At 35.2% G+C, this 26,981-nt stretch overlaps 3 protein-coding genes across 4 annotated transcripts; 1 reads left to right on the top strand and 2 right to left on the bottom strand.

Moving 5' to 3' along the window:
- Positions 1 to 5,173: 5,173 nt before the first annotated feature.
- Positions 5,174 to 8,658, bottom strand: LOC122580849. Its single transcript, XM_043753002.1, has 3 exons — positions 7,307 to 8,658; positions 6,254 to 6,515; positions 5,174 to 5,687 (listed from the first exon to the last, which is right to left on the bottom strand). The coding sequence occupies exons 1-3, from the start codon at positions 8,392 to 8,394 to the stop codon at positions 5,472 to 5,474; spliced, it is 1,566 nt and encodes a 521-aa protein (XP_043608937.1). The 5' UTR covers positions 8,395 to 8,658; the 3' UTR covers positions 5,174 to 5,471.
- Positions 8,659 to 13,830: 5,172 nt separating this feature from the next.
- LOC122580850 (putative casein kinase II subunit beta-4) lies at positions 13,831 to 19,869 on the bottom strand. Its single transcript, XM_043753003.1, has 5 exons — positions 19,376 to 19,869; positions 16,058 to 16,276; positions 15,470 to 15,576; positions 15,227 to 15,392; positions 13,831 to 14,371 (listed from the first exon to the last, which is right to left on the bottom strand). Exons 1-5 carry the CDS (start codon positions 19,572 to 19,574, stop codon positions 14,241 to 14,243), a joined length of 822 nt encoding a protein of 273 aa, XP_043608938.1. The 5' UTR covers positions 19,575 to 19,869; the 3' UTR covers positions 13,831 to 14,240.
- A 1,657-nt stretch (positions 19,870 to 21,526) lies between these two features.
- On the top strand, positions 21,527 to 25,437 carry LOC122582700 (cytochrome P450 714C2-like). Of its 2 annotated transcripts, none has more exons than XM_043755126.1 (5): positions 21,527 to 21,932; positions 22,955 to 23,181; positions 23,432 to 23,673; positions 24,170 to 24,539; positions 25,013 to 25,437. In XM_043755126.1, the coding sequence occupies exons 1-5, from the start codon at positions 21,647 to 21,649 to the stop codon at positions 25,316 to 25,318; spliced, it is 1,431 nt and encodes a 476-aa protein (XP_043611061.1). In that variant the 5' UTR covers positions 21,527 to 21,646; the 3' UTR covers positions 25,319 to 25,437. The 2 variants fall into 2 exon arrangements, with proteins under 2 accessions (XP_043611061.1, XP_043611060.1); XM_043755125.1 differs by having other exon boundaries at positions 21,543 to 21,932; positions 24,893 to 25,437.
- The last annotated feature ends 1,544 nt before the right edge of the window (positions 25,438 to 26,981 follow it).

Consider the following 26,981-nt stretch of genomic DNA (forward strand, 5'->3'; position numbering starts at 1 on the left):
TTTAACTAATGTAGATTATGACAATATATTTAAAAAAATTTATTAAAAAATGCACGTAGACTGTTGAATACTAATTTATCAATCCATGGAAGTGTCGATGTATAAGTTAAGGGGTCTAGTATGTCAAAAAGAAAGTCTACAACCGTTGGTAGTTAAAAACGGTTATTATGTTTGTGTCGATTAGGAAGAGTCATGTTGTTTAGTTGGTGTCGCTTAGGAAGAGTCATGTTGTTTAGTTTGTACCTGTTGGTTTCCTATATAAAGGAACAAACCGTGACATGTGAAGAACAAGAAGAATGCGTCGTGTGTTCAAGTGTTGTGATATAAGAAGAAATAGTTTAGTATTGTTATTTCGTTCAAGTGAGGGACGAGGGACCAACAGTGGCATTAGAGCCAAGGTCGTTCGAATCAGAGAGAAGGGAGAAACCAACGATTCAAGAGGAATCGTTTTAGAGAAGAAAGACAGAGAAGAAAATTGATTCAGAGGAATCGATGAGAAAGCCGATCAAGTGAAGATCGAATTTGAGAAAGTAAAAGAGAGACAAATTGATTCAGGAAATCAATTAACAGAGTAAAGATCGAATCAGATTAAGAAAAAGTAAAGAGAAAAACTTAACAGTTATTTGAAGAAGAAACCGCCGCCGCACTGTGTGTTGCCGTAGAAGAAAGGTAACCGCCATAGAAACCGATTAGCCACCAACGCAAGAGAAGGAAAGGAAAGACTGATTATCAGAAAAGTTGCGAACCCTAAGTTTGTGAGTGAAACGTTGATTAACCACCATTTGATTTGAAGATCAAAAGAAAAAAGGAGGAGGATTGGATTTTGCCCTAATTTACCTACTGAAAAAGAAAAGGGAAGAAGCAGCAGTTATATTGGGAAAGGAAAAAAGGAACGAGCAGTTTTTTGGATTAAAGGGCGTGACATTTGTTTTGAAGAGAAGCCCACCAGATCATAAGTGAAAGCCCAAGGAATAAACATTAACAGGTTTTATTGTTACCTTTTTCAATACTTGTTCATTTTATTTCTATTAGAAGAATAAGATAAAGGAAAATATAGAATTTTTCTATTACAGTTCGCGTTAGGAAAATGTTGAAATTGTTTGAAGAAAAATTGTGGTTAGACGAAAGTTAAGTTCAACGATTGTTAGAATTATTTTGGTTTTAGAAGAAAACTAAATCGAAATAATATGGCGGGAAATAAAAATGGAAACAACAATCATGTTGTTGTCATACCGTTATCATTCTATCAATGTCCAATTCTAAACAGTACGAACTATACGTTATGGGCCATAAGAATGAAGAAGATACTTGTAGCAAATGGAATATGGGATATAGTAGAAGGAACGGGTACATCAACAGAGGTTGATATAAAAAAGGATAGTTCTGCATCTGCATATCTATTCCAAGGATTGCTGGAAGATTTGCAAATGCAAGTTGCGGGATGTGAAACAGCAAAAGAAATTTGGGACTCATTAAAGGCCAGATTTGTTGGGACAGAAAATGTTCAACAAGCGCACTCGCAACAACTGAAATCAGAATTTGAGAGACTCGTTATGAAAGAAGATGAATCAATAGATTCATTTGCCGGAAAGATGATGAGTATCATTACGAAGGCTGCTACATGTGGACTGACGTTTGATGAACAAACGAAAGTACGAAAATTACTCAACGCAGTACCAAATAAGTTTATACCAATAGTAGCAACCATTGAAATGGTTGTTGATTTTAAGGAAGTGAAATTGGAGGAGGTTATTGGGAAACTTAAGATTTACGAAGAAAGGCTTAAGTTTAGAAAAGAAAGTGGAGAAGATAATAGTGGAAAGTTGTTGTTCACACGCCAAGGGAATGTCAGAAATTATGAACGCAACTATGGGAATAATAGACGAGGAGGTGGTTATCAGACTCGAGGAAAAGGTAAAGGATTCGTAAGAGAAAACAAGAATGAAGATAGTTATGATAGATGGAAGAAAAACCATGGAGATCAAAACTATCCAAGGAGACAACTTAAAGATGTACAATGTTACAATTGTCAAGATTTTGGACACTTTGCTGCAAATTGTCCAAAGCCAAACCATAGAGAAGAAAAAGCAAACCTTGTGTTCGAAGATGACGAACCAGTGCTATTGATGGTTACTACTAAGGATGAAAAGGAGACAACATCCTTAAAAAGAAGATAAGCGAAGAAATGGAATTCTCATCAAGGACGATGAAATTCCAAAAGGAAAGTTAGATGACATGAGTTCAGAGATAGAAAGTGATTTAAGAAGTAAACTAGAGTTTTGGAAGTTTGAATTACTCCAAGACTTTGAGATGGAGAAACAAGAGTTTGTGAAGAAAATGAAAGATAGAGAGATAGCATTTGAGAAACAAATGCAAAAGGAGTTAGAGAACCTGAAGAAGATAAGAGATTGCACAAGCAAAGAGATAAAAGAGTTGATGACAAAAAGAGAAACGTTTGAGAAAGAGAACCATGGAGTTTTTTCGGATAAGAAACTCCTAGAAGAAGAACCAAGAACTGACAATGGCGAATGCAAGAAACATCGAGAGACGCCATCAAAATTTCAGAAGGAAAGCAAGATTGAGAAAGACAACAAGTCAAGAAACAAGAAAGTTGAATACGAAGATCGTAATACAAGAAACACATTGTTGGAGATTCAAGACTATGAGATGATACAAGTGAAGGAAGATACTGACAACGTTAACAAGGATGAACAAGATGAGATTCAAGACAAGGAAGAAAGAAGTGAAATCAATGAAGAAGTTCAAGACATAGTTCGTGTTAAAGATCAAGTAGGAAATGGAAACAAGCCAAAGTTCAAGGATAAAGATGATGAAGCCTGAAGAAATCAAAGGCATGGATTAATAAATTAGGGAGGAGTGTTGAATACTAATTTATCAATCCATAGAAGTGTCGATGTATAAGTTAAGGGGTCTAGTATGTCAACAAGAAAGTCTACAACCGTTGGTAGTTAAAAACAGTTATTATGTTTGTGTCGATTAAGAAGAGTCATGTTGTTTAGTTGGTGTCGATTAGGAAGAGTCATGTTGTTTAGTTTGTACCTGTTGGTTTCCTATATAAAGGAACAAACCGTGACATGTGAAGAACAAGAAGAACGCGTCGTGCGTTCAAGTGTTGTGATATAAGAAGAAATAGTTTAGTATTGTTATTTCGTTCAAGTGAGGGACGAGGGACCAACATAGACATCGTTTTAGGTGACTTGTATATTGTAATTTCAATTCAATCTTTTTATATATTTAATAGGATCGGCGTAAGGATAAGCCTCCTAGCTAAACTGGGTTTCTGACCCTAAAAAAACGTGTCGTGTTATTTAAAGTTTTTGATATGCCAAATTTTTGAGTATTTAGTTCTGAGCATCTGAATCCTCAGGATCGGTTCTACGTTTAGGCCTGCCATATATGACATACAAGAAAAAGGTGATATGTTTTGTTTATGTGTGAAACAAAGGCGTAAGAAAGATAGACAGATATAAGAAAGTATGAGATGATACTTGCTTGATGCTAGAATTTGAAATATATAAAGAGCATGCAATAAATCGATAGTTATCTACATACATGCAATAAATCTCATTTGTGACCATGTACAATAAATCTCATGTGTAGTTGTGATGCATGTCAAGCAATACATTTCGTGTGGTTGAGATATCATTCACTCTAGTCTGGCAGTATAAATGGCCTATTCGGAAAAGTTGTCAAATCCGCCAATTAATACATATGACGGTTTCGCAGAAAGATGTGAGATGTCAATCCGGCAATGTAAATGCCAGATTCACTAAAAAGCTTGCCACACTTCATCTCCTGTATGATTCAACTCAATGAAATACTAAAATTACCTGTTTTGTATATATATATTTTTTAAACAAAAACTTGTTTGATAAATTCACTTTCAAAAAGTCCATTGCTAAGAAATTTCATGAAATATTTCTCTGACAGGTGCAGATCGAATATCACAACAGAGGGTTTAGGCTATGTTGTCTTAATCGGATCCAATAAGGTAGTATTAATTAACAAGGAGGAAATGGTGGATTTTTAATATTCATTAGGGATTTGGGTTTTCATTGGATTAGAAATGGTGGGTTTTTTAATTTGGAGAATGATGTTACGAAGATCATCATTATTGTTCGACAAAATCAATTTCAAAAATGTCCATTCCAAAAAACTTTCATATGATCTTAAGATGTACTCCGTAACATTGTAATTTTATGTTCAAGACTCAAGATTCGGGAAATCGATACAAAATAGCTAACACTTAAGAAAAATATGATTATCATCATTGAGGAAGAATGAGCATAATAAGAATATCAAACTAGTTATTGCTCGTATATAATAATTTTTGAGAGGGTCAAATATTAAAAATATGTCAAAAATGCAGAACCAACCATTATAGATCGTTAGGACAATCTTCGGCCAATCTTCATGACCGTTAAGACGAGACATTCAATAGAATTGTCAAGGTAGAGTAATGGCATAATGTGCATGTGTGAATCCCTCTCAAAATTTGGATCTTTGTCTGACCCATGTTTTCTAGAATAAAAACTTATGGAATGGTTTAGGATCTATGATATAGAGTTTTGCACACTCACACCACCTAAATTGGGCTATATCTCAAACATGGATTGATCGCACAATAGGTGAGGTTAGGCACACCTATGATCTATATGCCTTGCTCATTCGGTAAAGTCAAATGCTTACCAATATGATTGACATTTCAAGAAGTTACATACACGTTGTAGACATGAAACAATGTAGAGACCAGAGACCAAAGATCAAAAAGATGATACACGGCTTGCTTATTATAAAACTCAAGAACAATTGTAAAATCAAGCTACTCCAACAGGATTTCACATATACTCTCCACAAACTCGAATCCTAACATATTCCTTTCACCAGCATAAGTCACAAAACGCAAACATATAATGCTCAGATATCCTAGAAACTATGTTAGTTGAATCCAGCAGTAAATATCCATAAAATGTTGACATATAGGCCAACGAACTTCATTCTAATGACTAATACACACTACGTCGCTGGTACCTTTCTTGATTTATCTGAGTCTATTGAATTGTGAAAGTAAAACTTCTGTTTTTTGATTAAATACATATGTAATTACAACGTGGGAAATGAACATACGTAATGTACATCACTACATCTCTGCTAGGATCCAAGAAATATTAGGATTTGGATTCTTATAACATCAGTAGAAGTAGTAGTTGTTCTTTGTTAATACACATAAAATGCCATAATGAGTTTTGAACTTCCCATTGGCATCACAACTAATCTAACCCTAAACTTTACACGTAAAAACACAAAACACAAAACACACAAACAACATACCACAAACCCCTCAAGTTTCTGTGAGTCACCGCCTCCCTCTTCATTTTTTCTCTCTGAGCAAAAATGTGAAGACATGAAACTAAACAAGACGTCAAAACAAAACTAGGCCCAGCATAGAGTCATATTGAAAGTTGAGTGGATAGATGATGGAAGTTTTGCACTATTGGAATAGGAAGGCCGTCACTGTTAGTCCGATGGTGCATCTGTTTTTGTACTGCCTTTATGGCAGCTACTCTAGCAGCATTGGCTGCTCTATTGGCGCCTGCTACCGCCCTGTTAACTCTTTCATCAACTTTGGCTATATCATATGCTTTCTCAGCAGCTCTTCTTGCTTCCTGGTAATATACACCAAGAAATGTCCCATAATTAATTCCCAAAAGATATAAATCACAGATAATGGACAACATAACATTTGCTTGCTAATTTTATTTTTTACATCTATTTTGTTAAGTTCTTCCTAGTTACTTGTGAGTGACTGGCTGTATTCTATTTTTTTTTTCTTTTCAAATGGGTACATAAAAACAAAATTGCTAAAAGGGAAATGGGTCAAATGGGTTGGAACCTGCTAAAAGTCTATTTCTAGTGCGCAACTTCCTAAATTTGTTTTACCCAGAGATTAAGATTTATTATTGTATGATATCTTACTCTTAGTAATCATAATTACTTCATTCACTTATTCGAAAAATTCTTGAAAAACGGACAAAAAAGTATTTGTGGATCGAATCCAACCCGATCTGGCCTTTACCTGTGACCCCACACTAAAACTAGCATGTTTCAAGCCAAACCCGTAATAAATAATATCTAACCTGTGCCAATCTTATTACCCCCAAACTATCTTAAAATTTTTTTCAGTTTTCTTGGGTTAAAATACAAAGCATAAGCATAATGAAAATGAAAATACCTGAATTGCATTAAGTACTTTGGAATGATAAACAGCGACAGGGGAAACAGGGTATGTGGCACTTTGTGAGCTTGGGACATCAAGGACGCCATTTTGCCAGTGCCCAGATTGGGTTTCTCCATTTCTGAAAGTATACATTCCAAGTCCTTGTCTTTTCCCTTCATGCCATGATCCTTCGTATCTATGCCCGTTTGCGAAACTATAGACTCCAAAACCATGCATCTTGTCCGCAAAATATTCTCCAGCATACGTATCCCCATTCCTACAGAATACATATAACGCTTCAATTTTGTTTTCTTCCTTATTACATATGCAGTACATTAAAGAACCAGTTTCTTATAACAGGGTAAAGTAGCATCAAAGGTATCATTGACCCATTATATGGCACTATTACATAACAGTATGCTCAATTTACAGTTCAAATCAGATGTAATATACAGCAAAAAAAGCTGATTTCTAACATAATTTATTAGGAAAAAATTCAGCTACAAAAAGATAAGTGATGTAGCACAGGACTCTTTAGTGTCTTCTCTAGGTTGTTGCAAGTTGAAAGTATTATTTGTATCTCAAAAAAAAAACATTTCTAGGGATCAATGCAGCTGAAGAAAAATATCTGAATAGTTCACGTTAAAGAAGACAAAAATTATACTAAATTGCCTACGCGAGTGATATCTTAACCTGAAATCTTATACAACATAAACGAAATCACTTGTGATCTAGATTTACTTCCACCATCAAGAAGTATTAAAGCCATATCAATGATTCAATTGGCACATTTTGCAACTCTATATTAATTTTAATAAAGAAAAGCATCCCTAACATATAGAATCATAGGCAATTGAGATACGTAGCATAGTAAAGGAGACTAAAACAAAACTGAGTCCAATTGATTAATACTCCACAAAGTTTACACTAGAAAGTTATAAGAATTCAAATCAGCTAAAATAATTATGTGTTAAGTAAAGATTTAATGCCTCTATACGCTTAACAGACCACTACATTTTACCATGAAGCGATGAAATCCAAGATAAACCAAATGAAGTAAAGATTTACCTGAAATGATAGTGTCCAAGACCATGTTTAACGCCCCATTTGAATTCACCAACATAACGACTACCATCCTCGCAAGTATGAATTCCACAACCATGACTCTGACCGTTTGACCATTCACCCGCATAAACATCACCCGTGTAAAACCTATACACACCAAACCCATGTCTCAAACCATTACGATACTGCCCCCGATACCTACTACCTCTCGCCCACGTTTCCATCCCATATCCATCATACTTTCCGTCAACCCAATCACCTTCATACCGTCCACTCATATAATAATAATAAACCCCACAACCTGAACACTTACCCTTATGAAACTCCCCTTCATAAACATCACCATTATTATACGCTTGCACCCAACAACCCGAACTCCCTCTTTTATCCCCTTTCTGCCTCGACCCAATTGACCAAAACACCGGTAAATGCGACCTTGACCGATGTGACGACGAACACAACTTTATTGGGAAAGACCTTGACAGAAACAATCTTATCGATGGTAGTCTAGGCAAAGCAAGATTTAACGAAAACAACAACGCAGTTGAAAACGCAAACGCCGACAAGAAATCAAGCAAAAACGACCTACTAGGATGTGAAACCAAGAAATAAAAAAACGGCAACGAAAGTAACAAAATCAACCTCAAGTGAGTCCTTAACCTCCGAACATGTCTTAACCGGCTAATCAAACGAGAAACCGCAGCTTTCGTGTTACATAACCTCTTACTATAACGAAATTTAGACGAAAAATTGTAACTTTTTAACCGGGCATTCAACGATTTCCTCGATATCGAACTTTCGGGCATTTGGGAAAAAAGGGGTCTCTTATGAGGTGTGGATTTAGGCGTCGGATTCGGGTCAAATTCAATATCATCATCAATTACAATCTGGTGTTGAAAATTGGAATTAGGGTTTGCAGGAGGGACTAAAACCTTAACATTATTTGGATGAGATGAAAAGGGAGAGGGGGCGAAAGGGAAATTAGGGGAATTAACAGGGGAGTGAAATGAAAATAAAGGGTTGGGATTAAAATCGGAAGAGACACCAGTGCTATCTTTTCCGATCTGGACTTCAGATTTCTTTTGATGCATTACATATCACTCACATATACAAATACATACAATCACACACATATATATAGACACACACATATATGTATATATACAAAATATATATGTATAATCAGACCCAGAAAAGGAAAGAAATTAAGCCAAAATTGTACCTTGTAGGAGTGAAGAAATAAATGGGGGGTTTCCTTGGGGAAGAAGGATATGAATGAAATTGAAGAGTGTGTGTGTTTAGTTGGTGAAAATGATAGGAAGTGTGTGTGGGGGGATGTTTGTTTGTTTTGTAAAGCGGAGAGATCGATTTTGAAAGAAAAATGGGGGCGACCGGCTTAGCAACCAATTTAAAGGGATTTTTTAAAAATGAATTTCTCTTTTTTTCAATTGAATAAATAATTTATTACTTTATTTACAACAACAAACAAGTCTCAATCCTTTAGTAGAGTATGAGAAAGGTAAGTTGTAGACAGTCTTATCTCTATCTAAAAGTACAGAGACTTCTTCTATAAGGACCTCCAGCCACAGAGAAGTCAAGTCAAAAATACATTAAGAGCAAGAAAGAGTAGCAAGCATGCGACCTAACATACTTTAGCACAGATTCAACAATACATATACAATCTGAGCCGGCTCAGTTTTTTTGATGGCTCTAAGCGCCATCAATTTGGGGACCTTTTATGAAGTCTAACAAAATACTTTCTTAATACATATATGTTAATATACAGATGTTTTTGAAGTGTTTAGTTACAGATTTAATATATTATGATGATTATTTTATTATTTTAATTGTAAAAAAAATTTGACTATAAAAACTTATGAAGTGGCTAGTTATGTAAAAATAAAGTAGCCTGATAAAATTTTATTCCAACTAAAATTAGGGTCTTGAATTTATGGGGCCTTAGGCCCATGCCTAATTTCAATATAGTATCAAGTCGGCGATGTATACAATAGCATCCATATTCAACATATTAAACATATAAAAGTGTAAAAACATAATAAACCTAGCCTCTTGCAATAAACTCAACATGTGATATGAAAACAATCATGCATACAAACATATAAATATGAAAACAATCATGCAAGAAAGGTAATGGGTGCTAAACAACCTCTGAAATAAAGTACTTAGGACGCCTAGTTAAACTAGTCCTACTCCTCTCACATAACTCTCAAATCCCCTAATCTAATCCTAATCCTAATCCTCTAAATAATCTCTCATTTGTTATGTCCAATGACAAACAAAACATTTTGGGGACAACATAAACGCAAGATTAACCTCTCCCTTCGGTTTAGGCCTACCTCCACTCAAGGCCAAAACCACTACGAAGGTCACAGAGAACTAAATTCTAAGTAAAAAGTCTACATAACCGATTCTCATATGCCTGCCACTCTTTATCTACGTCCTCCGCCAGGAAACTCCATTGGAGCGTTCAATATCCTGTCTTCCACCTTCGTCAAATAAAGAGTAGTCTATGCACTTAACTCTTGAACCAATTTTTTCCTCCATTCTTGTTCTTCCTCGTCTTTTTAAAAAAATCTAATGGTGGCTCGTTAATAAGATTTTTGACGAGAGTTTTAAGTAATGGAATAAATAAACAACAAATAAGTTCAAGTCATGACAAATAACTACGTAAATTAAGTAAAATAATTATATTATGAACACTTAAACTTTTATTTATATTTCCATTAAATCGTTATCACTATATTTTAGGAATATTTTTTTGGTTTTTAGGTTGTTCCAATTTTCTAATTAATTATGATTTCAAATATTATATAAACTTGTTATACATAAAACCAGTGTGTTTATTTGTACATATCCGTGGGCGATACCTATGACTTCGTAGATGAAAAGAATAGAATATAGAGGTAGGGATGAGATTCTCCAAAGTATCAATTTTTTCTTGAATCAACTTCTAATTATTGGATTAAAATGGAGAGTCAAGTATCAATTTTTAATTTTAGCCATTAGTTTGAATCCAATGCTTAAAGTTAATCTAACCTTACCTATTAAGTAGGATCACCTTTACAGGATCCTAATCGCTAAGGTAGTGGGTGAAAAGGAGCCGCACCTGTTAATTGTGTGATATCATAAGCTCAAAATACATTTTTGTGTATCATTTTATTTGTCTTTGGAATTTTTAAAAGCATTCGATCTCCTTTATCTTCTGGTACAAATTTGATTATTTGCATCTTACATTTTTCATATTACATTTTTGACCAGATTAAGTAATGTCGTTGTTTGTGTATTGTTATCTTGTGTTATTTTTTTTTTCCGAACATTCAGTCGGTATGTAACATCCGGAAAAACCTAACCGTATAATGGTGAAGCCTTGCACGTATCCTAGACAACGAGATGTTGACCATGAGCCGTTACAAGTATTCGGAGGAAAAAACCCCAAGATTTACCATCGATCGAACTCAAGACCTTGTGTAAAACCTGGGATGCCTCTGACCAGTTGGACTAGTTTTTTTTGGAACTTGGAATTTGTAGAGAAGAAAAATTAAGTGAGCGTAAGTTATGTTTATAATTTTAGGCTTTAATGAGGTAAATGGGTGAATCTCCTCTCGTTTCATGTATAGTCTTAGTATCCAGAATACACACCGCATAGAACTCATATTCAGTAATTTACCATTCTCACACATAAATTTTCTTTTTGGCAAAATTTAAACCATGTAATCAAATACCGGTTGATAGATGACCAATTCATATCTTTAGGCTTTAATGTGGATATATCTAAATGTACATTTACGCAGCTTTATATGTCAAGTATTAACCTACCAAACTCTTTAAAGCCGTCTATTTTGTGATATAAATATTATCCATATATTAAAAATATCATATACTATAATGATTGAAATCTACCGTTTTTGTCTTTTTTCTAAATATATTATTTGAAGAAATTTCTCTTAGCTCTTCACAATGATAAAAGAGTTAACCTCTCACAAATTATGATCAATAATCAAGCTTTTTTGTTTCATTATCGCTCAAATGGTGGAGTACCTGCTTTACAAGCAGAAGGTCTTGGGTTTAAGACTTGGGAAGTACATTGGAAGTCTTTTTATGAAGGCTTGCCTAAGGTATACCCAGGTTCAAGTCTGAGGAGGCAGGGTTTACCCCTACTGATCGTCGTACCTTTGAGCGGATTAGTATGAGGTTTTCCCCCAATCGGGTATTTGAAATAGGCATTTCTACTTCGAGGGAGCTCTCTAACGCGGACCCAGTTAAGACAACGTATGTTAGACCTCTCGCTGTCATATCGCGACACGAAGTTATCAAGCGAAATTCACCTTTCAAAAAAATAATAATTTGCAAGTAGACTATTATTTTAAGTCATATATGAAGATAGAAAAAATGGACAACTAATTTGAGACTAACTTTCGAAAGCATTGCAACTAAAAGTAGTAATTAGTTTTTAATCAACATATAAGAAACATAAACTACTTATAAGGCACCTATTGTCAACATCTTGCTCCCATTTGAGTAGTCTTATAAAGCGACCTTTGAAATAAACTTTCAAAAAACTCTAACTCTAAAATGTATACATTCCTAAAAATGGAAATTCACATTACCACCACTTTGCTTTGTTAAAGATTTAACATTTATCCCCATAATAAAAGCTGATGTATGCCAACCAACCACTCCACTATATCAGTTTAAATTCGTGTCATGAGACATCAACAACAGATTATGTATTCATATATTTGTATTTAATATGTAGTTAACCCAAATAACTTGCGTAACAAAGAAGAAAAAATAGAATCTAAGGAGAATCCAAATCAAAAGAAGTAAACTATATTCAATCTTGGTATTGACCCAATGTGATGTATCAATTCAACATTCTTAAACAAGGCAAAGGAATTCGTCTTGGCAACGTCATCCCTTAATCGCGTACGTGTCATGAGCCACGAAAGGAGACACTGCCAAATACATGTCATGTGTGTTTGAACCTAACCCCTTCACGAGCAGCTTCACTTGCCTGTGTCCGCTGACCTTTGGGGAAGAGTCGTATATGTTCCAATGGAACTTTGGCTCAAATGTTACCTCGCAAGCCAACCATTATTTCTTTGTTAGAAGATGAAGTCCAAAGATTTTCTTCGAACTTTTCATTTGTTATGGGTTCATTTCAGCTAGCTTAAACAATTGTGCTCTAATCTCGTATTTCCTTTTTCTTAAAAAAATCTTTATATAAAAGACTCGAGACACAAAAATATTGAACGATATGCAAAAGTTTTTGTCAAGAATTCATATGTCATTATTAAGCATTATCAAATGAATTAGTTTACTTTACTGTTGAGGTTTTTGTGAACACTTCTATACGAAAACTTCAGTCGGTGTTAAAAAAAACCGGGTTGGAACTGGAAATCGAAAACGAACCCAAAACTGGTCAACAACCGGGTTTGACCCAACTCTGTTCGGGTTTGACCCAACCCAACGGTTACTAACCGGTTTGGGTTTTCGGTTTAGATTATCGGTTAGAGACCGGGTTGAGATCGGGTCGGGTTCAGTTTTTGGTCAAAAAAACCGAGTCAAACCTGGTCAATAACAGGTCAAAGTTTGACCCCAAACCGGTTTCAAACCGGGTCGGGTTGGGTCAAACCCGGTTTTGGTTCCGTTGACCAAAAAACCGGTTCGGTTTCGGGTCGGGTTGGGTAGAAACCGGTTCATGTTCACCTCGTCAAGGTGGTATTCTAATTTCTATATGAAATTAGGGGTCTACAAAAAAACGGGTTAGAACCTGAACTCGAAAACGAACCTGAACCCGAAACTGGTCAACAACCGGGTTTGACCCAACCCGACGGTTACTAACCGGTTTGGGTTTTCGGTTAGAGACCGGGTTGAGATCGGGCCGGGTTCAGGGTTTTTGACAAAAAAACCGAGTCAAACTTGGTCAATAACTGGTCAAAGTTTGACCCCAAACCGGTTTCAAACCGGGTTGGGTGAAACCCGGTTTTGGTTTCGTTGACCAAAAACCGGTTGGGTTTCGGGTCTAGTAGAAACTGGTTTTTGTTCACCACTATATGAAATCAAGGGGACATGTTCAACTTGACAAAGACTACCATGATATGGACCGATACACTTTGTTATCTCTAACAGTCTTGCAAAATTGCTAGTTAATTTTAAATAAATAAATAATTTACCCTAACATATGCTTCTATATGCAGTAGCCCATCCGAAACCTTGTCAAGAAAGCAAACAAAAGGACAACAATTTGCTTATCAAGTTGGTGACTCGTTCTAAGTTGAGCATGCACATATGAGACCAGATCCAATTATATGCCTCTTAAGCTATCAATTTAAGTAGCCAGCATACACGATCAACCAATATCAATCCCAGGTCATCGATTGGCAATCCCAAGTCACCTTATAAGCAGATAACAAGTTATTAAACATTTACCAACTCAAAAATCTATACAATGATGATACAAGATACAAAATTCAGATGCAAGTAAATTGGAACAACATGCAACATTATGAAAAAAACAAATATAAAATATTCATCTTCTACTTACAAAAATAGTTCCCAAGTTTAGAACTAGAATATAACAATTCCTATTGAACATGTCAAATAAGTAACACTCTTAAAGGTAACATGTCCTGTAGGAAAAGTAACTACTGCAACTACATGACCAAGTGAATCACCATATAAATTTCCAAATCAATTAAAAATAAAAGTTTGCAACTACTATTCTAATACCATCTCAAGTACTTTTCCGATACAAGTTTTGCTTAAAAATAGAAGAAATGATCCACCATTCGCAGTGTCAATCAAATTCCGTTTCTGGACATATCTGCATTTTAACCAACCTGGCTCGACAGAACCGCTTGCAGAAGCAAAAACCAGTCAACTGAAAATATAGCCTCAGTTAAAACAAGGCTGTTCATGGTTTATGGAGCTTGAAGCCGAATACCCTTGGGACGTAGTTTTGTGTTGCCTTAAGTGGTTTATAGTGGCCATAAGACATGAAAAACAAATGGGGGAAGGTGGTGCCGAAATAAGAGCCGTCAATATCTATGGGAAGTGAAGGAAAAGAATACACACTCACATAAAGCAATACGCATCGGTGACCTATTATCTCACTCATGCAATTTATTAGCACACACCAACCAAAAAAGAAGAAAAGGGAACAAGATTGAAAGTGGGATTATCAATGAAATGAGTGAAAAGTACAAGTTTACAACGGGTGCTTAAAAATAGTTGACATAGAACAGACATTACAAATTACAAACAATATGCAAATGATAATACTTGTAGAAGACAATGGGCATGTTGTACATACAATAATGCAAATCCAAAATAGAATACAGATGCAAATGAAACCCCTCAAAAACAACATATGGAACCATCTGCTTTATGTTTTTTTTATATATATCAAAACCAAAAAAACGGACTGGTAAACTACAACAGGCATGATTGTCAATACCAAATTAGTTTAAGAATCCTCATACTAACTTTATGAGCTTGAAGTTAGGCATAGATTTTCCTTAATCTATATTTATAGGATATGTACTAAGATAGACCACAAAATATCAGAGCAAAAAAATATGACCATTGTACTTGACATTCTGTCTCAAATTGAACAAACATTGTATTTGGGAAATCTGTATAAGAAAAAAAAATATCAGCAACAAATACCATTTTTTCAGAAAGGTTTTAAGGTATATTGTTCTTTTTGAAATCAAAGATCAAGTAAACGGTCAGAAATTCCTTGATTTGCTAGTATAGGGGTTTTTGTTAAATTATTTCCAGGCACAGCAGCTTTCAAGGATGTCAAGTGCAATGATTGTATATAAAAATCATCCTTAAACATTAAGCAGTTTAGTACCAAAATACACATAAGCATATAAATATGTAATGTAAGGATACTGCCTTGATATTTGGAACGGGGGTAGTAAATATCTTCACATTTTGGACAGTATATTTTCACAGTACTCAAACGTGGTACATCTGTTTGTCCAACAGGGAGACACGGCTGCCCACTACAATAAACTCGTGGGCACCGTCCAAAGTCATAGTTTTTGTATTTCTCCAACTGCAGATTGTCATATGAATGGGATTTTAGACCATGTGAATTGTGAAGAGAAACAAAAAGGTAAGATAGATTTATACCATGGCAGACATTCCCTTGGGAGTCAATATGTACCGCACATGTATCAACCCATACAACATTTCGGCTGCTGATTCAACAAGTTCATTCTGCTCTTCAGTGAACATATCTCCGTTACATAAACACAAGCAACACGCCATTATTAGTATGAGAGCACAAACAAGAGTTCTACATTGTAAAAATTTCATTAAATTCTCGGCAACAAGTTGAAGGGATACTAATAATGAAATCATAAGGATTATTGTTTCATCATGCAACTAATTAAAGTTGAAAACAGTTACAAGTTACTACAAAACTAGATAGAAACTATTTCACCCAGTTCTGTTGGTTCATAAGAGCATAATAGTCTACGCACAAGAAAGTCATGGGACCCACAAGAAATTAAACCACAAAAGACCACAACCATAATATTAAACTTGGAAAGCAGAGTATATTTATAGATAATACAAAACTTTTTCTCTCTCTGAGACTCTGAATACTAGAGTCAAATCACAAATTGATGAGTCACAACTTAACAGCTATTGCCCGCAACAAATGACCACTATACTAATGTTAAGAGCTGACATCATTAGCTAATGTGAATAACTTACCATGGGATGACTCCACATCTAGAATAAGATCAAGCGCGTAATCAAAGTAAGGAACTTGACTGCTTAATCCACACAAATTAAAATCATCTTGAATATACTCATCATCAACTTCACAGAAAAATTCATTTCCCCTCAAATTGCAAAACCATGAGATCCAAGAAGTGTCATCCTCATCAGAACCACTAACATCAGACTCCTCACTGTCTGTCTCTGATTCCTCTGCAAAAATAAAAATAATAACAAAATGTCATGGTTCCCCAGAAAGAAAAACCATGCCTTAAACAAGCATCCATAAACTAAAAATACAAGCAAAATCTGTAATGACTTTAACCAAATAGATGTAACTGATGATTAACATTCTTTTACCAAAATAAACACGTTACCATATATACCACTGGTATTGGCACACCATTCTTGAAATTCATCAAAGATAGCAAGCGCATAAACTCTATCTTAAGAGTGTGTTTGGGTAAGCTTATTTGAAGAACATATAGATAAGGTTTATTGAACTATAGCATTATCAAATTCCTCAGTAAAAAAGTTAACTTATCTTCTTATTCCTTTGTATAAAAGCTCATAGGCCCTTCAATACAAGCTTACATAAACACCTTTAATGAACTTTTTGTTGTTTTAGAAACACAAAAAAGAAAAAAAAAATCCGCTCATCAAGTAAACTTATCCAGATACCATAATAACCATCATTCAAACAAGCATTAGACGGAAGAACCTGCAACCTATGAACAAGTCAAAAACTTATGTTTCAATTCATAATGCCAAACTATAACTTGCAAAAAATATAAATAACGGCAAAGCTGACAGGCCAGACGTTTGTCCCAAGCACAATACGTGAAAGAATATACAGTGTGTTGGGTGTGAATGCCTTTTAGGCTGGTTTTGATTAGAAAGCCCATTAGGGCCTTTTCTTGTTCAACACTCAAGAAACCCTAATCTGTTCTCCTATAAATATACAGTGTGTTGGGTGTGAATGCCTTTTAGTCCATTGAAACAAGGTATTAGGTTGATTAGAGTTAAGCCTTTGTTCGACCGGGTATATACATGGGTTATTGATTGACTTGATGATAAAAGCACTGTTTTGGTTTTCTTCTTCGAGAGGTTTTAGCCCCAGTTCTTGGTTACCACCGTGACATTCTTGTTCGTCATTGATTAGAGGTTGAGGTACTGTGTTCAGTTCATTGTTTGAGTTGTATCTCGGGTTATTCTGATTCACGAATAGGATGTGGTTTTTTGAGGGTGGTTGTTACTAAGTTTGTTGCTGTGATATTACCTTGATCGATTAGAAAAGAAAAGAAGATAAGTACTATTGTTTGAAGTTAGTCCATTGAAACAAGGTATTAGGTTGATTAGAGTTAAGCCTTTGTTCGACCGGGTATATACATGGGTTTTGGGTTGGACTGGTTTCTGTTGGATATAGTACTGGTTTTGACGAAGATAGAACTAGCAGGTTTGGAGTGTTTTGGTTTTGAGTATTCCTATTCCGTTGCTAGTGTCGACACGAGTGAGAGTCATGGAACTAACGCTTGTTTTCTCTATTGTTGTTATTGATCGTTTGCTATTAACTGGTCTGGAACTATGGATGTTATTCCTTCTTCAATTTTGATCAGTGGTTTGAATTTTGAGTGGATCTTTGTACTGTTATTGGGTGAAGGTTTTCGCTGGTTGAATACAAGTGAAGGTTTGTCTCGTGAAATCTCGTTTAGCATGGGTTGGAATAACAGGGACAGTTAGAGTTGTGCATAGTTGACTTGTGGGGGTTGCATGAGGTGCTTAGGGTTTTAGAGTCGCCCGAGGTTGATATAATTCTGCTTATGAGAATGTGTCTGGGTTGATGCATTGGGGCTCGTTGGAAGGTAGTGAAGACTCTTGTTACAGATTCTGGTTTCTTCATTTTATGTTACCTACTGTAGTGAAGCACTAGTCTGTTGTTTAAACTTTTGGAGTGTGCAGATCTGCACTACCGAAAGAATTGAACCAACTTTCGGAGAAAAGTCTTGGCTCGCTGATTCGAGAGTTATACAAGTCTGGTGCGCGGTAAAGGACTCTGGACTTTCAGGTAATCTTTTCGAGCGTATTCGAAGGTTTGAACTTGGTCGAGATTTGTAACAGTGGGAGCACAAGGAGTGTTTTGACATATGTTGAAATTGACGTAAAGTTCTGAAGACCAGAGTTCCGAATAAAATCTCTCTTGTGATGCTACCGCTGGTGGAGAGTGTTGTTATTCCTCTGGAGTCTCTGCCGATATTTGAAATCAGTAGAAGCCGATTGAGATTGAGGATGGGTCATTGGTGATCTTTGCCATGACTGAGTCAGCTATGTCTGACTGTATTGGAGCAGTTTACAACTTCAATGGGCCTTTCAGGTGACTGATGTAAAGGGCCGCTGCAACTAGGTACACATGGATTGAAATTTGGTTTGTTCTTAGGAGCTGGACCTCTGTTCCTATCTATTCTTACTGAAATCTTAGCTTGTTCATGGAGAACTGAAGACTTGGGAAACTTCTGCTGTTGAAGTTTTAGTTTGTTCTTGGAACCAGAGGCTTGGTGGATTTCTTGGTGGATTTCTAGTATATGTAGATTACGAATGTTCAAGAAAAATATGTAGATTACTGGAGTTACTGTTTGACCGGGATATTGTGTGCTTGAATGGCGGGCTGAAGTTTATCGCAAGGCCTTCAAGTGGGAGATTGTTGGGTGTGAAGGCCTTTTGGGCTGGTTTTTATTAGAAAGCCCATTAGTGCCTTTTCTTGTTCAGCACTCAAGAAACACTAATCTGTTCTCCTATAAATATATCCCTATATGTAAATGTAATCTCAATAAAATAACCTAGTTGCAGCCGGTGGACTAGGCCCTCCACTGGGGCCGAACCACGTTAAATCTCGTGTCGTTTATCCATCTATTTTCTGTTATATCTTCTTGTTTAATTGCTTCCGTTATGCTAAAGCGAAGGCTGTTCCTACTTCCTAACACAGTGTCCGGACATATTGGGAAACGAAAACCTATTCTCAAAGCCCACATTAGTAACCAAATCATGTACGTCCCTAGAGACTGGCGAAAATGCAACCAAATGATGTAACAATTTTTAAAGGGATCATAAAACTCATTCCATTACCCTTGATACAAACACCCCTAAGTAATGCAAATCATTAAACCTAATTACTATAACTACCACAGCTTAAACTTTATCACCAGCTAATCCATACCTAATTATATATACATACATACACACATATACATATAAAAAGACACAATAGAAACAAAAAATTATAAAATAATAAAAAAAAAAAAGGAAAAAAAAAAGAACCATCAGAAGCTGCTTTATTAGTTTTGGCAGTGGAAGTTGAAGGAATAGATGATAATTTATTATTATCTTTTTCTTTATTAATATTATTATTCAAAAGCCTGGAGGAAGTTGAAGGATTATTAGAATTAGAATTATTTAAATGTTTATCCAAGGCTTCATTTATTCTTTTCCGATCCAAGGCTCCACCTCCTCCCACCATTTTCTCACCACCGCCTCCTCTTTGCTATTTCCTGCTATCCTGCATATATCTATATATATGTTATATCTCTATATCTACGTATATATCTATATGTATGTATAGGTGTTGGTATAAATTAATGAATGAAGTGAAGGTGGATTTAATTGGTAAAGAAGAAGGAAAATTATAAGAAAGGATTTCAATTTCAATCAAAATGGAAATGGAGACGGAGAAAATTAGGGTTGGTGAAATGGTTGCCAGAGAGAGAGAGAGAGAGAGATCTCCCCTCTCCTTTGTTTGTTTGTGTTTTTGATATTTTTTGGATGGAAAATTGTTTTTCATTTGTCTTTATTTTTTTCATTGATTTTATAAAAGTTTTTATTTTTATTTCTTTTTATTACTCCATTTTTTATATTGATGGTATGTCCTCGTATCATCGATATATACTAAGGCGATTAACGAACATGAACGAGGCTTGTTGTGTTGTTCGTGTTTGCTTGTTTAAGTTTAGGCGTATATACGAGTGAGGCTTGCTTGAATAATGAGTCATGTGGTTTAATTTGTGTTCGTGTTTGATTGTAAATATTAGACAAATGAAAAGATAAGCACAGATATTTATTTGTTAAAAAAACAAAAAATTTCGTTTTGACCTTTTGAATGGTAATTGAAACACAAAAAACCAAACACACACAAAACATAGAGGGTTTAAAATAGATATAACGTCTTTTTTTACTTATGTTATTCGTTTGGAAACACGTGATCTAGTACCTAGATCATGGAGGGTTAAGCATCCTGTGATTATTTTTAAACTTGTGGTTAGTTTGATTGTAATTTACAATAGTCTAGAAGTAGTTTCTTTTTTTGGTGATACCTAATTTTGTAATTGTTGTATACTAGCATTGTACACTTATATCTTGACTTCTAGTATTTTACTAGTAGGTTTTTTATATAATTTATCTTTGCCGTTTAAAAGAAAAAAAAAATTATCCTGTGACTATGATATGTCCTGTTTTCATAGATGGGTGTGTTTGCAATTGCATATAGGTTTTATAACATGCTACTTGAAATCGAATTCGTTTAAATTAAATTTAGTACTAGCATATATTGGATAATACAATACTTATATAGTTATATATGTTCTATCAAGGATGAATAATAATTATAAAAAAAAAAAAAAACCCACTAGTCAAAAACAAGGTGTCATCTTAAACAATTACAGATGTTGTCTCACATAAACTAATAGTAAAATATGTTTATATTGATTATTTTATTATAACATATACTCGTACCTACAATATGAGACTACAGGTTTATGATGTATTATTTAAGGTAAATAATGAAATGTCTTGATATCTATATCACCTCATCTCTCAATCTCATGCCTCACGTCAGTAGAAACCGACACGGTTAAGCAAACCATTGTTATGACCATGTCGATTATGGGTGTTGGTTTGTGCCGTCGGTTAAGTGATGACTGATGAAGGGAAGATATGGGGTGGTTTTCATGAACAATCCAATCGTTGTTTCTATAATAATAGAAAAACCATTTAATTAATTGATATGATAACATTAGAAAAATCAAGTAAAGAAAAAGTGAAGTGGTGTTACACAAATTAAGGTGTATCGGTTCGAACACGGTATCAGGAAAAAATCTTAGAGAGGGCAAAATTAAAAATCCGTAAAATATAAATATAAAAGAGGTCAAAATGTTAAAAGCTTGTAAAAAAAAATTAAAATCGATGAAAATTTGAAAATACGTTACAAAATCTGAGGGACATTTGTCCCCTTTGAAGTTTGCCCCCATGTGATACCGCCGCTGTATCTGTTGGTTATCACTTTACAAGTGTTACGTGACGTTAATGTGATAAAATGAACGCTTGAGAGTGGTATTAGAATATATATTAGAATATGCATACAAGTATACTCAATAAGTCAATAATATGTCGACACAAATTCTTTCAAAATACCATGACAAGAAGAAACCAATCATTTAGATCCAAGGCTAATTATTAGCATTACAGATCACAACAATTACTTTTTATAGATATAGATAGATAGAGGAATTTAGTAAGAAAGATACACAAAAACAGAAGATGGTAATATTAACTGAGGTGATTGTGTCACTAATTGTTGGCGGATTGTTGTGGGCATTGTTTGATTTGTATGCATTTAAAGCCAAAAGAGTAAGATCAAAGCTTGAGAAGCAAGGTATCAAAGGCCCATTTCCTTCTTCTTTTCTGCAGGGCAACATCCCTGAGATCAAGAAAATACATATCCAGCAGCATGCCAAAGCAATGGCAGTTGATGGTGGTGGTGTTATCTCTCATGATTGGACTACCAAAGTTTTCCCTCATTTACATCAATGGAGAACCCAATATGGTTATCTCACTCTCCCTCACTCTTTAAAGCTGCACTTCAATTTCTTTTGAGTGGTGTTTGAAATTGGCCCTGGTTAAAAAAAATTTGGGCATCTTTATATGTGGATTACCGTAATTAAACTTTATGCACACATGGTCCATTGTTTTTATGTATAATATGAAAAAAAAATGTAAACTATGAGCACATGTCACACAATCAGTGTTAAACTTCTCAACGAAGTATGTGTCATGTTAGAAAAATATGAACAATTATCACGCGATCAGTGTTAAACTTGTGAGGAGCAATATCCATCCGCTTTCAATGCCCTTCTTGGCCCAAAAATTAGTGAGTTTCCCCTGTGAGGACAATTGAAAAGTATCTTGTTAGTATAGAAGAAAACAAAAGCCATATTACAAGCATTACAATTTACAAAACTTATAACAGTACTACTTTTTTCAAATTTCAGTAACTGCACAACATGCATATATTAAAATTATAAGAGATCATCTATATACAACCAAACTTACTTGGTACAACATAAAATGTGTTCTGACAATCTTTTTATCTCATTCTTAGCATCAGAAAATATCTAGGCTATTCCTTTTGTTTCTTTCCAGTCTGTGTTTAAGCTCAAATCTTAATATGGATACTGTGATAATATTGTGGCAAGAGGAGTAGTCAAAACCAGGCCGGTCTGGAACCAAGGATGGAAAAATATGGCAGGAACCGGTCTGTACAATAACTATTTGGTTGTGAAACTTGACTTCAAAAAAGATTAGAACTTTTGGCTAGTTTTGAAATAGTGATCCAAGCCAAGCCTATATCCTTAGCTAAACAACAATGATCCATAAAAGTAACGATAAGTCAGATAAGTTTGGTTCCAGCTGGACCAATCTGAAAGTCTCCTTTTTTTTCTGCTAAAGTTAGAACCAAGTATATGTTGGTAAGGTTGGTTCAGTAGCATTTTAGAATGGTTTATCGGTTTTACAGTTCTGTAATGAGTTTTGCATACTCTTCGTAACAAAGTGTTGTAATGGTGGCAGGAAACACATTCATGTATTCTTCAGGGAACATACACTTCCTATGCATAACTGATCCGGAACTTGCGAAGGAAGTGGGCCTTTATACCTCCTTAGATCTCGGGAAACCTTCATACCTCTCAAAGGACAGGGGTCCTTTGCTAGGTCAGGGAATTTTATCATCTAGTGGTGCGTACTGGGCCAAACAAAGAAAGATCATCGCTCCTCAACTATACCCTGACAAAGTGAAGGTACATTTCTATCCCGTTTAACCAACTGTTAGTGGTTTTAGTCGTCTAATGTTGGCGTCAAAAGGGACAGGTCTAACAGATTGGTTAACGGGTGAAAGCAAGTAAACTTTTGTTTCGGTTATAATGTGTCTATTTTTCAAACCATTTGACCCAGAAAGCAATTTCCGTCTATGCTATTTTTGTACCAGTAATAATGGTTCTGTTGTTCAAAAACACGAACAAAATGTAATGCATCATTTTCTTTTTGAAGGACATGGTGACGTTGATGTTAAATACTGCTGGTAGCATGGTACAATTGTGGAAAAGTAAAATCGATAACAGCGAAGGTTGTGTAGACATTAAAATTGATGATGATTTGAGAAGTTTGTCGGCAGATATAATTTCAAGAGCATGTTTTGGAAGCAACTACAGCCAAGGGGAAATGATTTTCACAAAACTTAGGGCTCTTCAAGGTTTCATGTCTAAGGCAAGCATCGGTGTTCCTGTTTTAAGGTATAATTCCAGATAACACAATTTTATTAGAGGTGAAACTTATAATGTGTCAATTCATGCTAATGTTTCATCTCTAACGGGTTTAACGGCTGAACCAAATAAAAACTGCTCATAGTGTTCATAAACGGGTAAACTGACGGGGATTTCCTCGTTCACGTTACCCGGGAAAGCTCAAATATACGCGTAGAACCTCCCAAATCATTCTTAGAAGTCTAAATTGGAGAATAAGTTTTTGGGTCAAAGCAACCAGAGTTTTACAAGATGATCTGTTTTGAGTTTTGACGGGCAGGGTCAACCCAACCCACCAGACATGTCCATTTTGTCATCTATACAAGCCTACAAGGAGTATATTATAAACAAGATTTTACCTGCGGAAGGACAAGAATCCAAGTACTACATAGCATTACATGATTGGGTAGCATTAACAAACAAAATACTAATATAGGTATTAGAAATGTCACTAGTGATAATTATAGTTGACTTCTGATATAAACAGATATGTGCCAAGCAAAAACAACAGAGAAATATGGAAGCTGGAGAAAGATATAAATTCTAGAATAGTAGAAGTAGTAAAATCCAGTAACGAGTTTAAAGGTGAAAGAAACCTTTTACAAACGATAATTGAAGCTGCCAAGGAAGATGGAGAGAGCAACGACAGGTGGATTGATATTGATCCTTCCAAGTTCATAGTTGATAACTGCAAAAGTATATATTTTGCTGGCTATGAGACTACTGCAACATCAGCATCATGGTGCTTGATGTTACTAGCTAAACATTCAGAGTGGCAAGAACGTTGTCGAGCAGAGGTTTTTGACATTTGCAAAGACAAGCTACTGGATATGACTACGCTTCAAAGCATGAAAACGGTATGTTAATCCTGTCATGAGAAAATAATGCTTTCAGGTAAACATACTAACTTATCAACTATTATTGCTACTAGAACAATGTCAGCGTAAACTTTGCAACAAAATCCACCATTTACTTCTATATTTCGAAAGTGGTACACTTTAGGTCTACAGGCAAAAGTGTTATGGGCGATCTTGACCTGTCCCAAATTTACCTATTTTTACCCAAAACCATTTTGAGCCATTTACCAACCTTTCCAACTCACCCACTCTGATAATAAATCAACTCAGTAGCTCTTGCAATATATAAAAAACTTATACTGAGATATCTATGATAGCAATATCACTTCAACAATTTAGTTCAAATTTGGCAGATGACAATGGTTATCCAAGAGGCATTACGCCTTTATCCACCGGTAGCTTTTAATGTAAGAGAAACTCAAGAAGATATGAGGTTGAAAAACATTCTAATACCGAAAGGGATTACTGTCCAGATTGTAATACCAATGATGCACCATCAACCTGAACTATGGGGTCCTGATGTATACGAGTTCAAGCCAGAGAGATTTGCAGAGGGAACAAAAAATGCTTGCAAAATTTCTCAGGTGTATATGCCATTTGGAATTGGTCCACGCATATGCGCAGGACAACAGTTTGCTATGGCGGAATTGAAGGTGATATTAGCACTAATTCTATCAAGGTTTAGTTTCACCTTATCCCCAACGTATCGACACTCGCCTACTTTTGGTCTGACAATAGAACCTAAATATGGAATACATCTCCATGTCAAAAAATTGTGATCTTAATTAGTCCTTCGATTTGAGAAACCATACAAAGTGTCACACCCTTTTCATGTATGTATTTACTATCTAGAGAAATGTTCGCTTTTCATATAAACTGAATGCATTCCAACTTCATATGCCATCTTGAAATTTAGATATAAAATGTATTGACAAAGATGTACAGTTAAGATACAACAATGAAGGTTCATTGAGCTAAGTACAATTATGGCCAGTATCCTAAGTAGATATATAGATTCGAAACTAGACTTACAAATAAAAGAACCACATTTTTAGTTCGTTGGAACATTAGTATTAAGATCATACACAATCATCTGTTCGAATTTTCCCAAAATCTGGATTTGAAAGGGATGAAAGTAGACCAGTCTTTCTATAGACAGGAAGTATGACTTCTAGGTTTAGCACATGGCATACACACACACTGTCATTTTGCTAGTGGATACATATGCTTAAACCGGAAATTGCAATTCTGGTTTCTGATGATATGGTATAACCCAGAAATGTCACTTTAGGATATACTGGTTTCACAAACTTTCGAGTTTACAAGACGGGTCCAATATATGGCTATTCGTCCAAAACAAAATCCACACACACACACAGATCTATATATATATATACTTACGAAGAGAGATATAACTCAAAAAACCAAAAAAAAAAAGCGCATTTACTCACCTCAAACCCATCCGATTTTAACCATTCATGCCGATCTTCCACACTGATCCTGGAACCATTAGACATTAGTGCCCCTAGAGAAGCAAGGTATCGAAGGCCCATTTCCTTTTAACTTCTGCAGGGCAACATCCCTGAGATCAAGAAAATTCATATCCAGCAGCATACCACAGCAATGGCAATTGTTAATGGTGGCAGTGGTAAGCTTTTCCTCATTTTCATCAATGGAGAACTGAATATGGTTATCTCACCCTCTCTTTGAAACTTCTATTAAATCTCTCAATATAGATTACCGTAATTAAAGCTTATGTTGCAATGACTAGTCAGCATAGATTGCTAAATATAAAATGTGTTTTGAAATAATGTACTTAAACAACGTCGTTTTAAGGTCTGTTGTTTATTGTGACTATAATTTCTCGTACTGCTAACCAAAGTATATGTAATAGGAGCTAGTCAGCACACATGTTAGTATTGAATTATACACAAGCTTAACTGGTCAAAATTAATTACTTTAAAGAAATGCTCCAAAACTTTATCTGAACCAACTTTCAATTGAAATAAAAACAAGATACGAACTGAATCACATGCATATAAAAGAAGTCATATGTATATGACCATTATTACTTTTGTAAATACTAAATATCACATCTTATAACTTATGGGAGGTGAGGTGTTTGCTGTAACAAAATACGATAAATCTCATTCTTAGCATCAGAAAATGTTCAGGCACTAATAAATAACTTATACGCTCAAGAGTGATGACATAATATTGTGATGAGAATACCCAAAAGGACTGTTCAGCAGTCAAAGCCAGGCAAATCTAGAATGAAAAATGTTATTAGATGGGAGGAACTAACGTGTAGGTATTCAGTCCTAAAACTCGACCTTGAACAGAATTAGAACTTTTGGCTAGTTTTCAGTCAGTGATTCAAGCTCAATTCCTTAGCTAAACATTGTATTTTCATTAAAGCAATGATGAAGTATGCCAATCACA

This window comes from Erigeron canadensis, chromosome 9 (assembly GCF_010389155.1).
Source record: "Erigeron canadensis isolate Cc75 chromosome 9, C_canadensis_v1, whole genome shotgun sequence".
NCBI classification, from domain to species: domain Eukaryota; kingdom Viridiplantae; phylum Streptophyta; class Magnoliopsida; order Asterales; family Asteraceae; genus Erigeron; species Erigeron canadensis.

Coding starts and splice junctions, on each gene's coding strand:
- LOC122580849 (XM_043753002.1), bottom strand. CDS start 8,394: ATGCATCAAAAGAAATCTGAAGTCCAGATCGGAAAAGATAGCACTGGT. Junction 6,516..7,306: donor CTTGGACACTATCATTTCAG/GTAAATCTTTAC, acceptor TGTATTCTGTAG/GAATGGGGATACGTATGCTG. Junction 5,688..6,253: donor AAGTACTTAATGCAATTCAG/GTATTTTCATTT, acceptor GTATATTACCAG/GAAGCAAGAAGAGCTGCTGA.
- LOC122580850 (XM_043753003.1), bottom strand. CDS start 19,574: ATGGTGGGAGGAGGTGGAGCCTTGGATCGGAAAAGAATAAATGAAGCC. Junction 16,277..19,375: donor TAATAAAGCAGCTTCTGATG/GTTCTTTTTTTT, acceptor TTATTTTTGCAG/AGGAATCAGAGACAGACAGT. Junction 14,372..15,226: donor CCGTTCCAAATATCAAGGCA/GTATCCTTACAT, acceptor CACTTCCCATAG/ATATTGACGGCTCTTATTTC.
- LOC122582700 (XM_043755125.1), top strand. CDS start 21,647: ATGGTAATATTAACTGAGGTGATTGTGTCACTAATTGTTGGCGGATTG. Junction 21,933..22,954: donor TCAATGGAGAACCCAATATG/GTTATCTCACTC, acceptor TAATGGTGGCAG/GAAACACATTCATGTATTCT. Junction 24,540..24,892: donor CGCTTCAAAGCATGAAAACG/GTATGTTAATCC, acceptor CAAATTTGGCAG/ATGACAATGGTTATCCAAGA.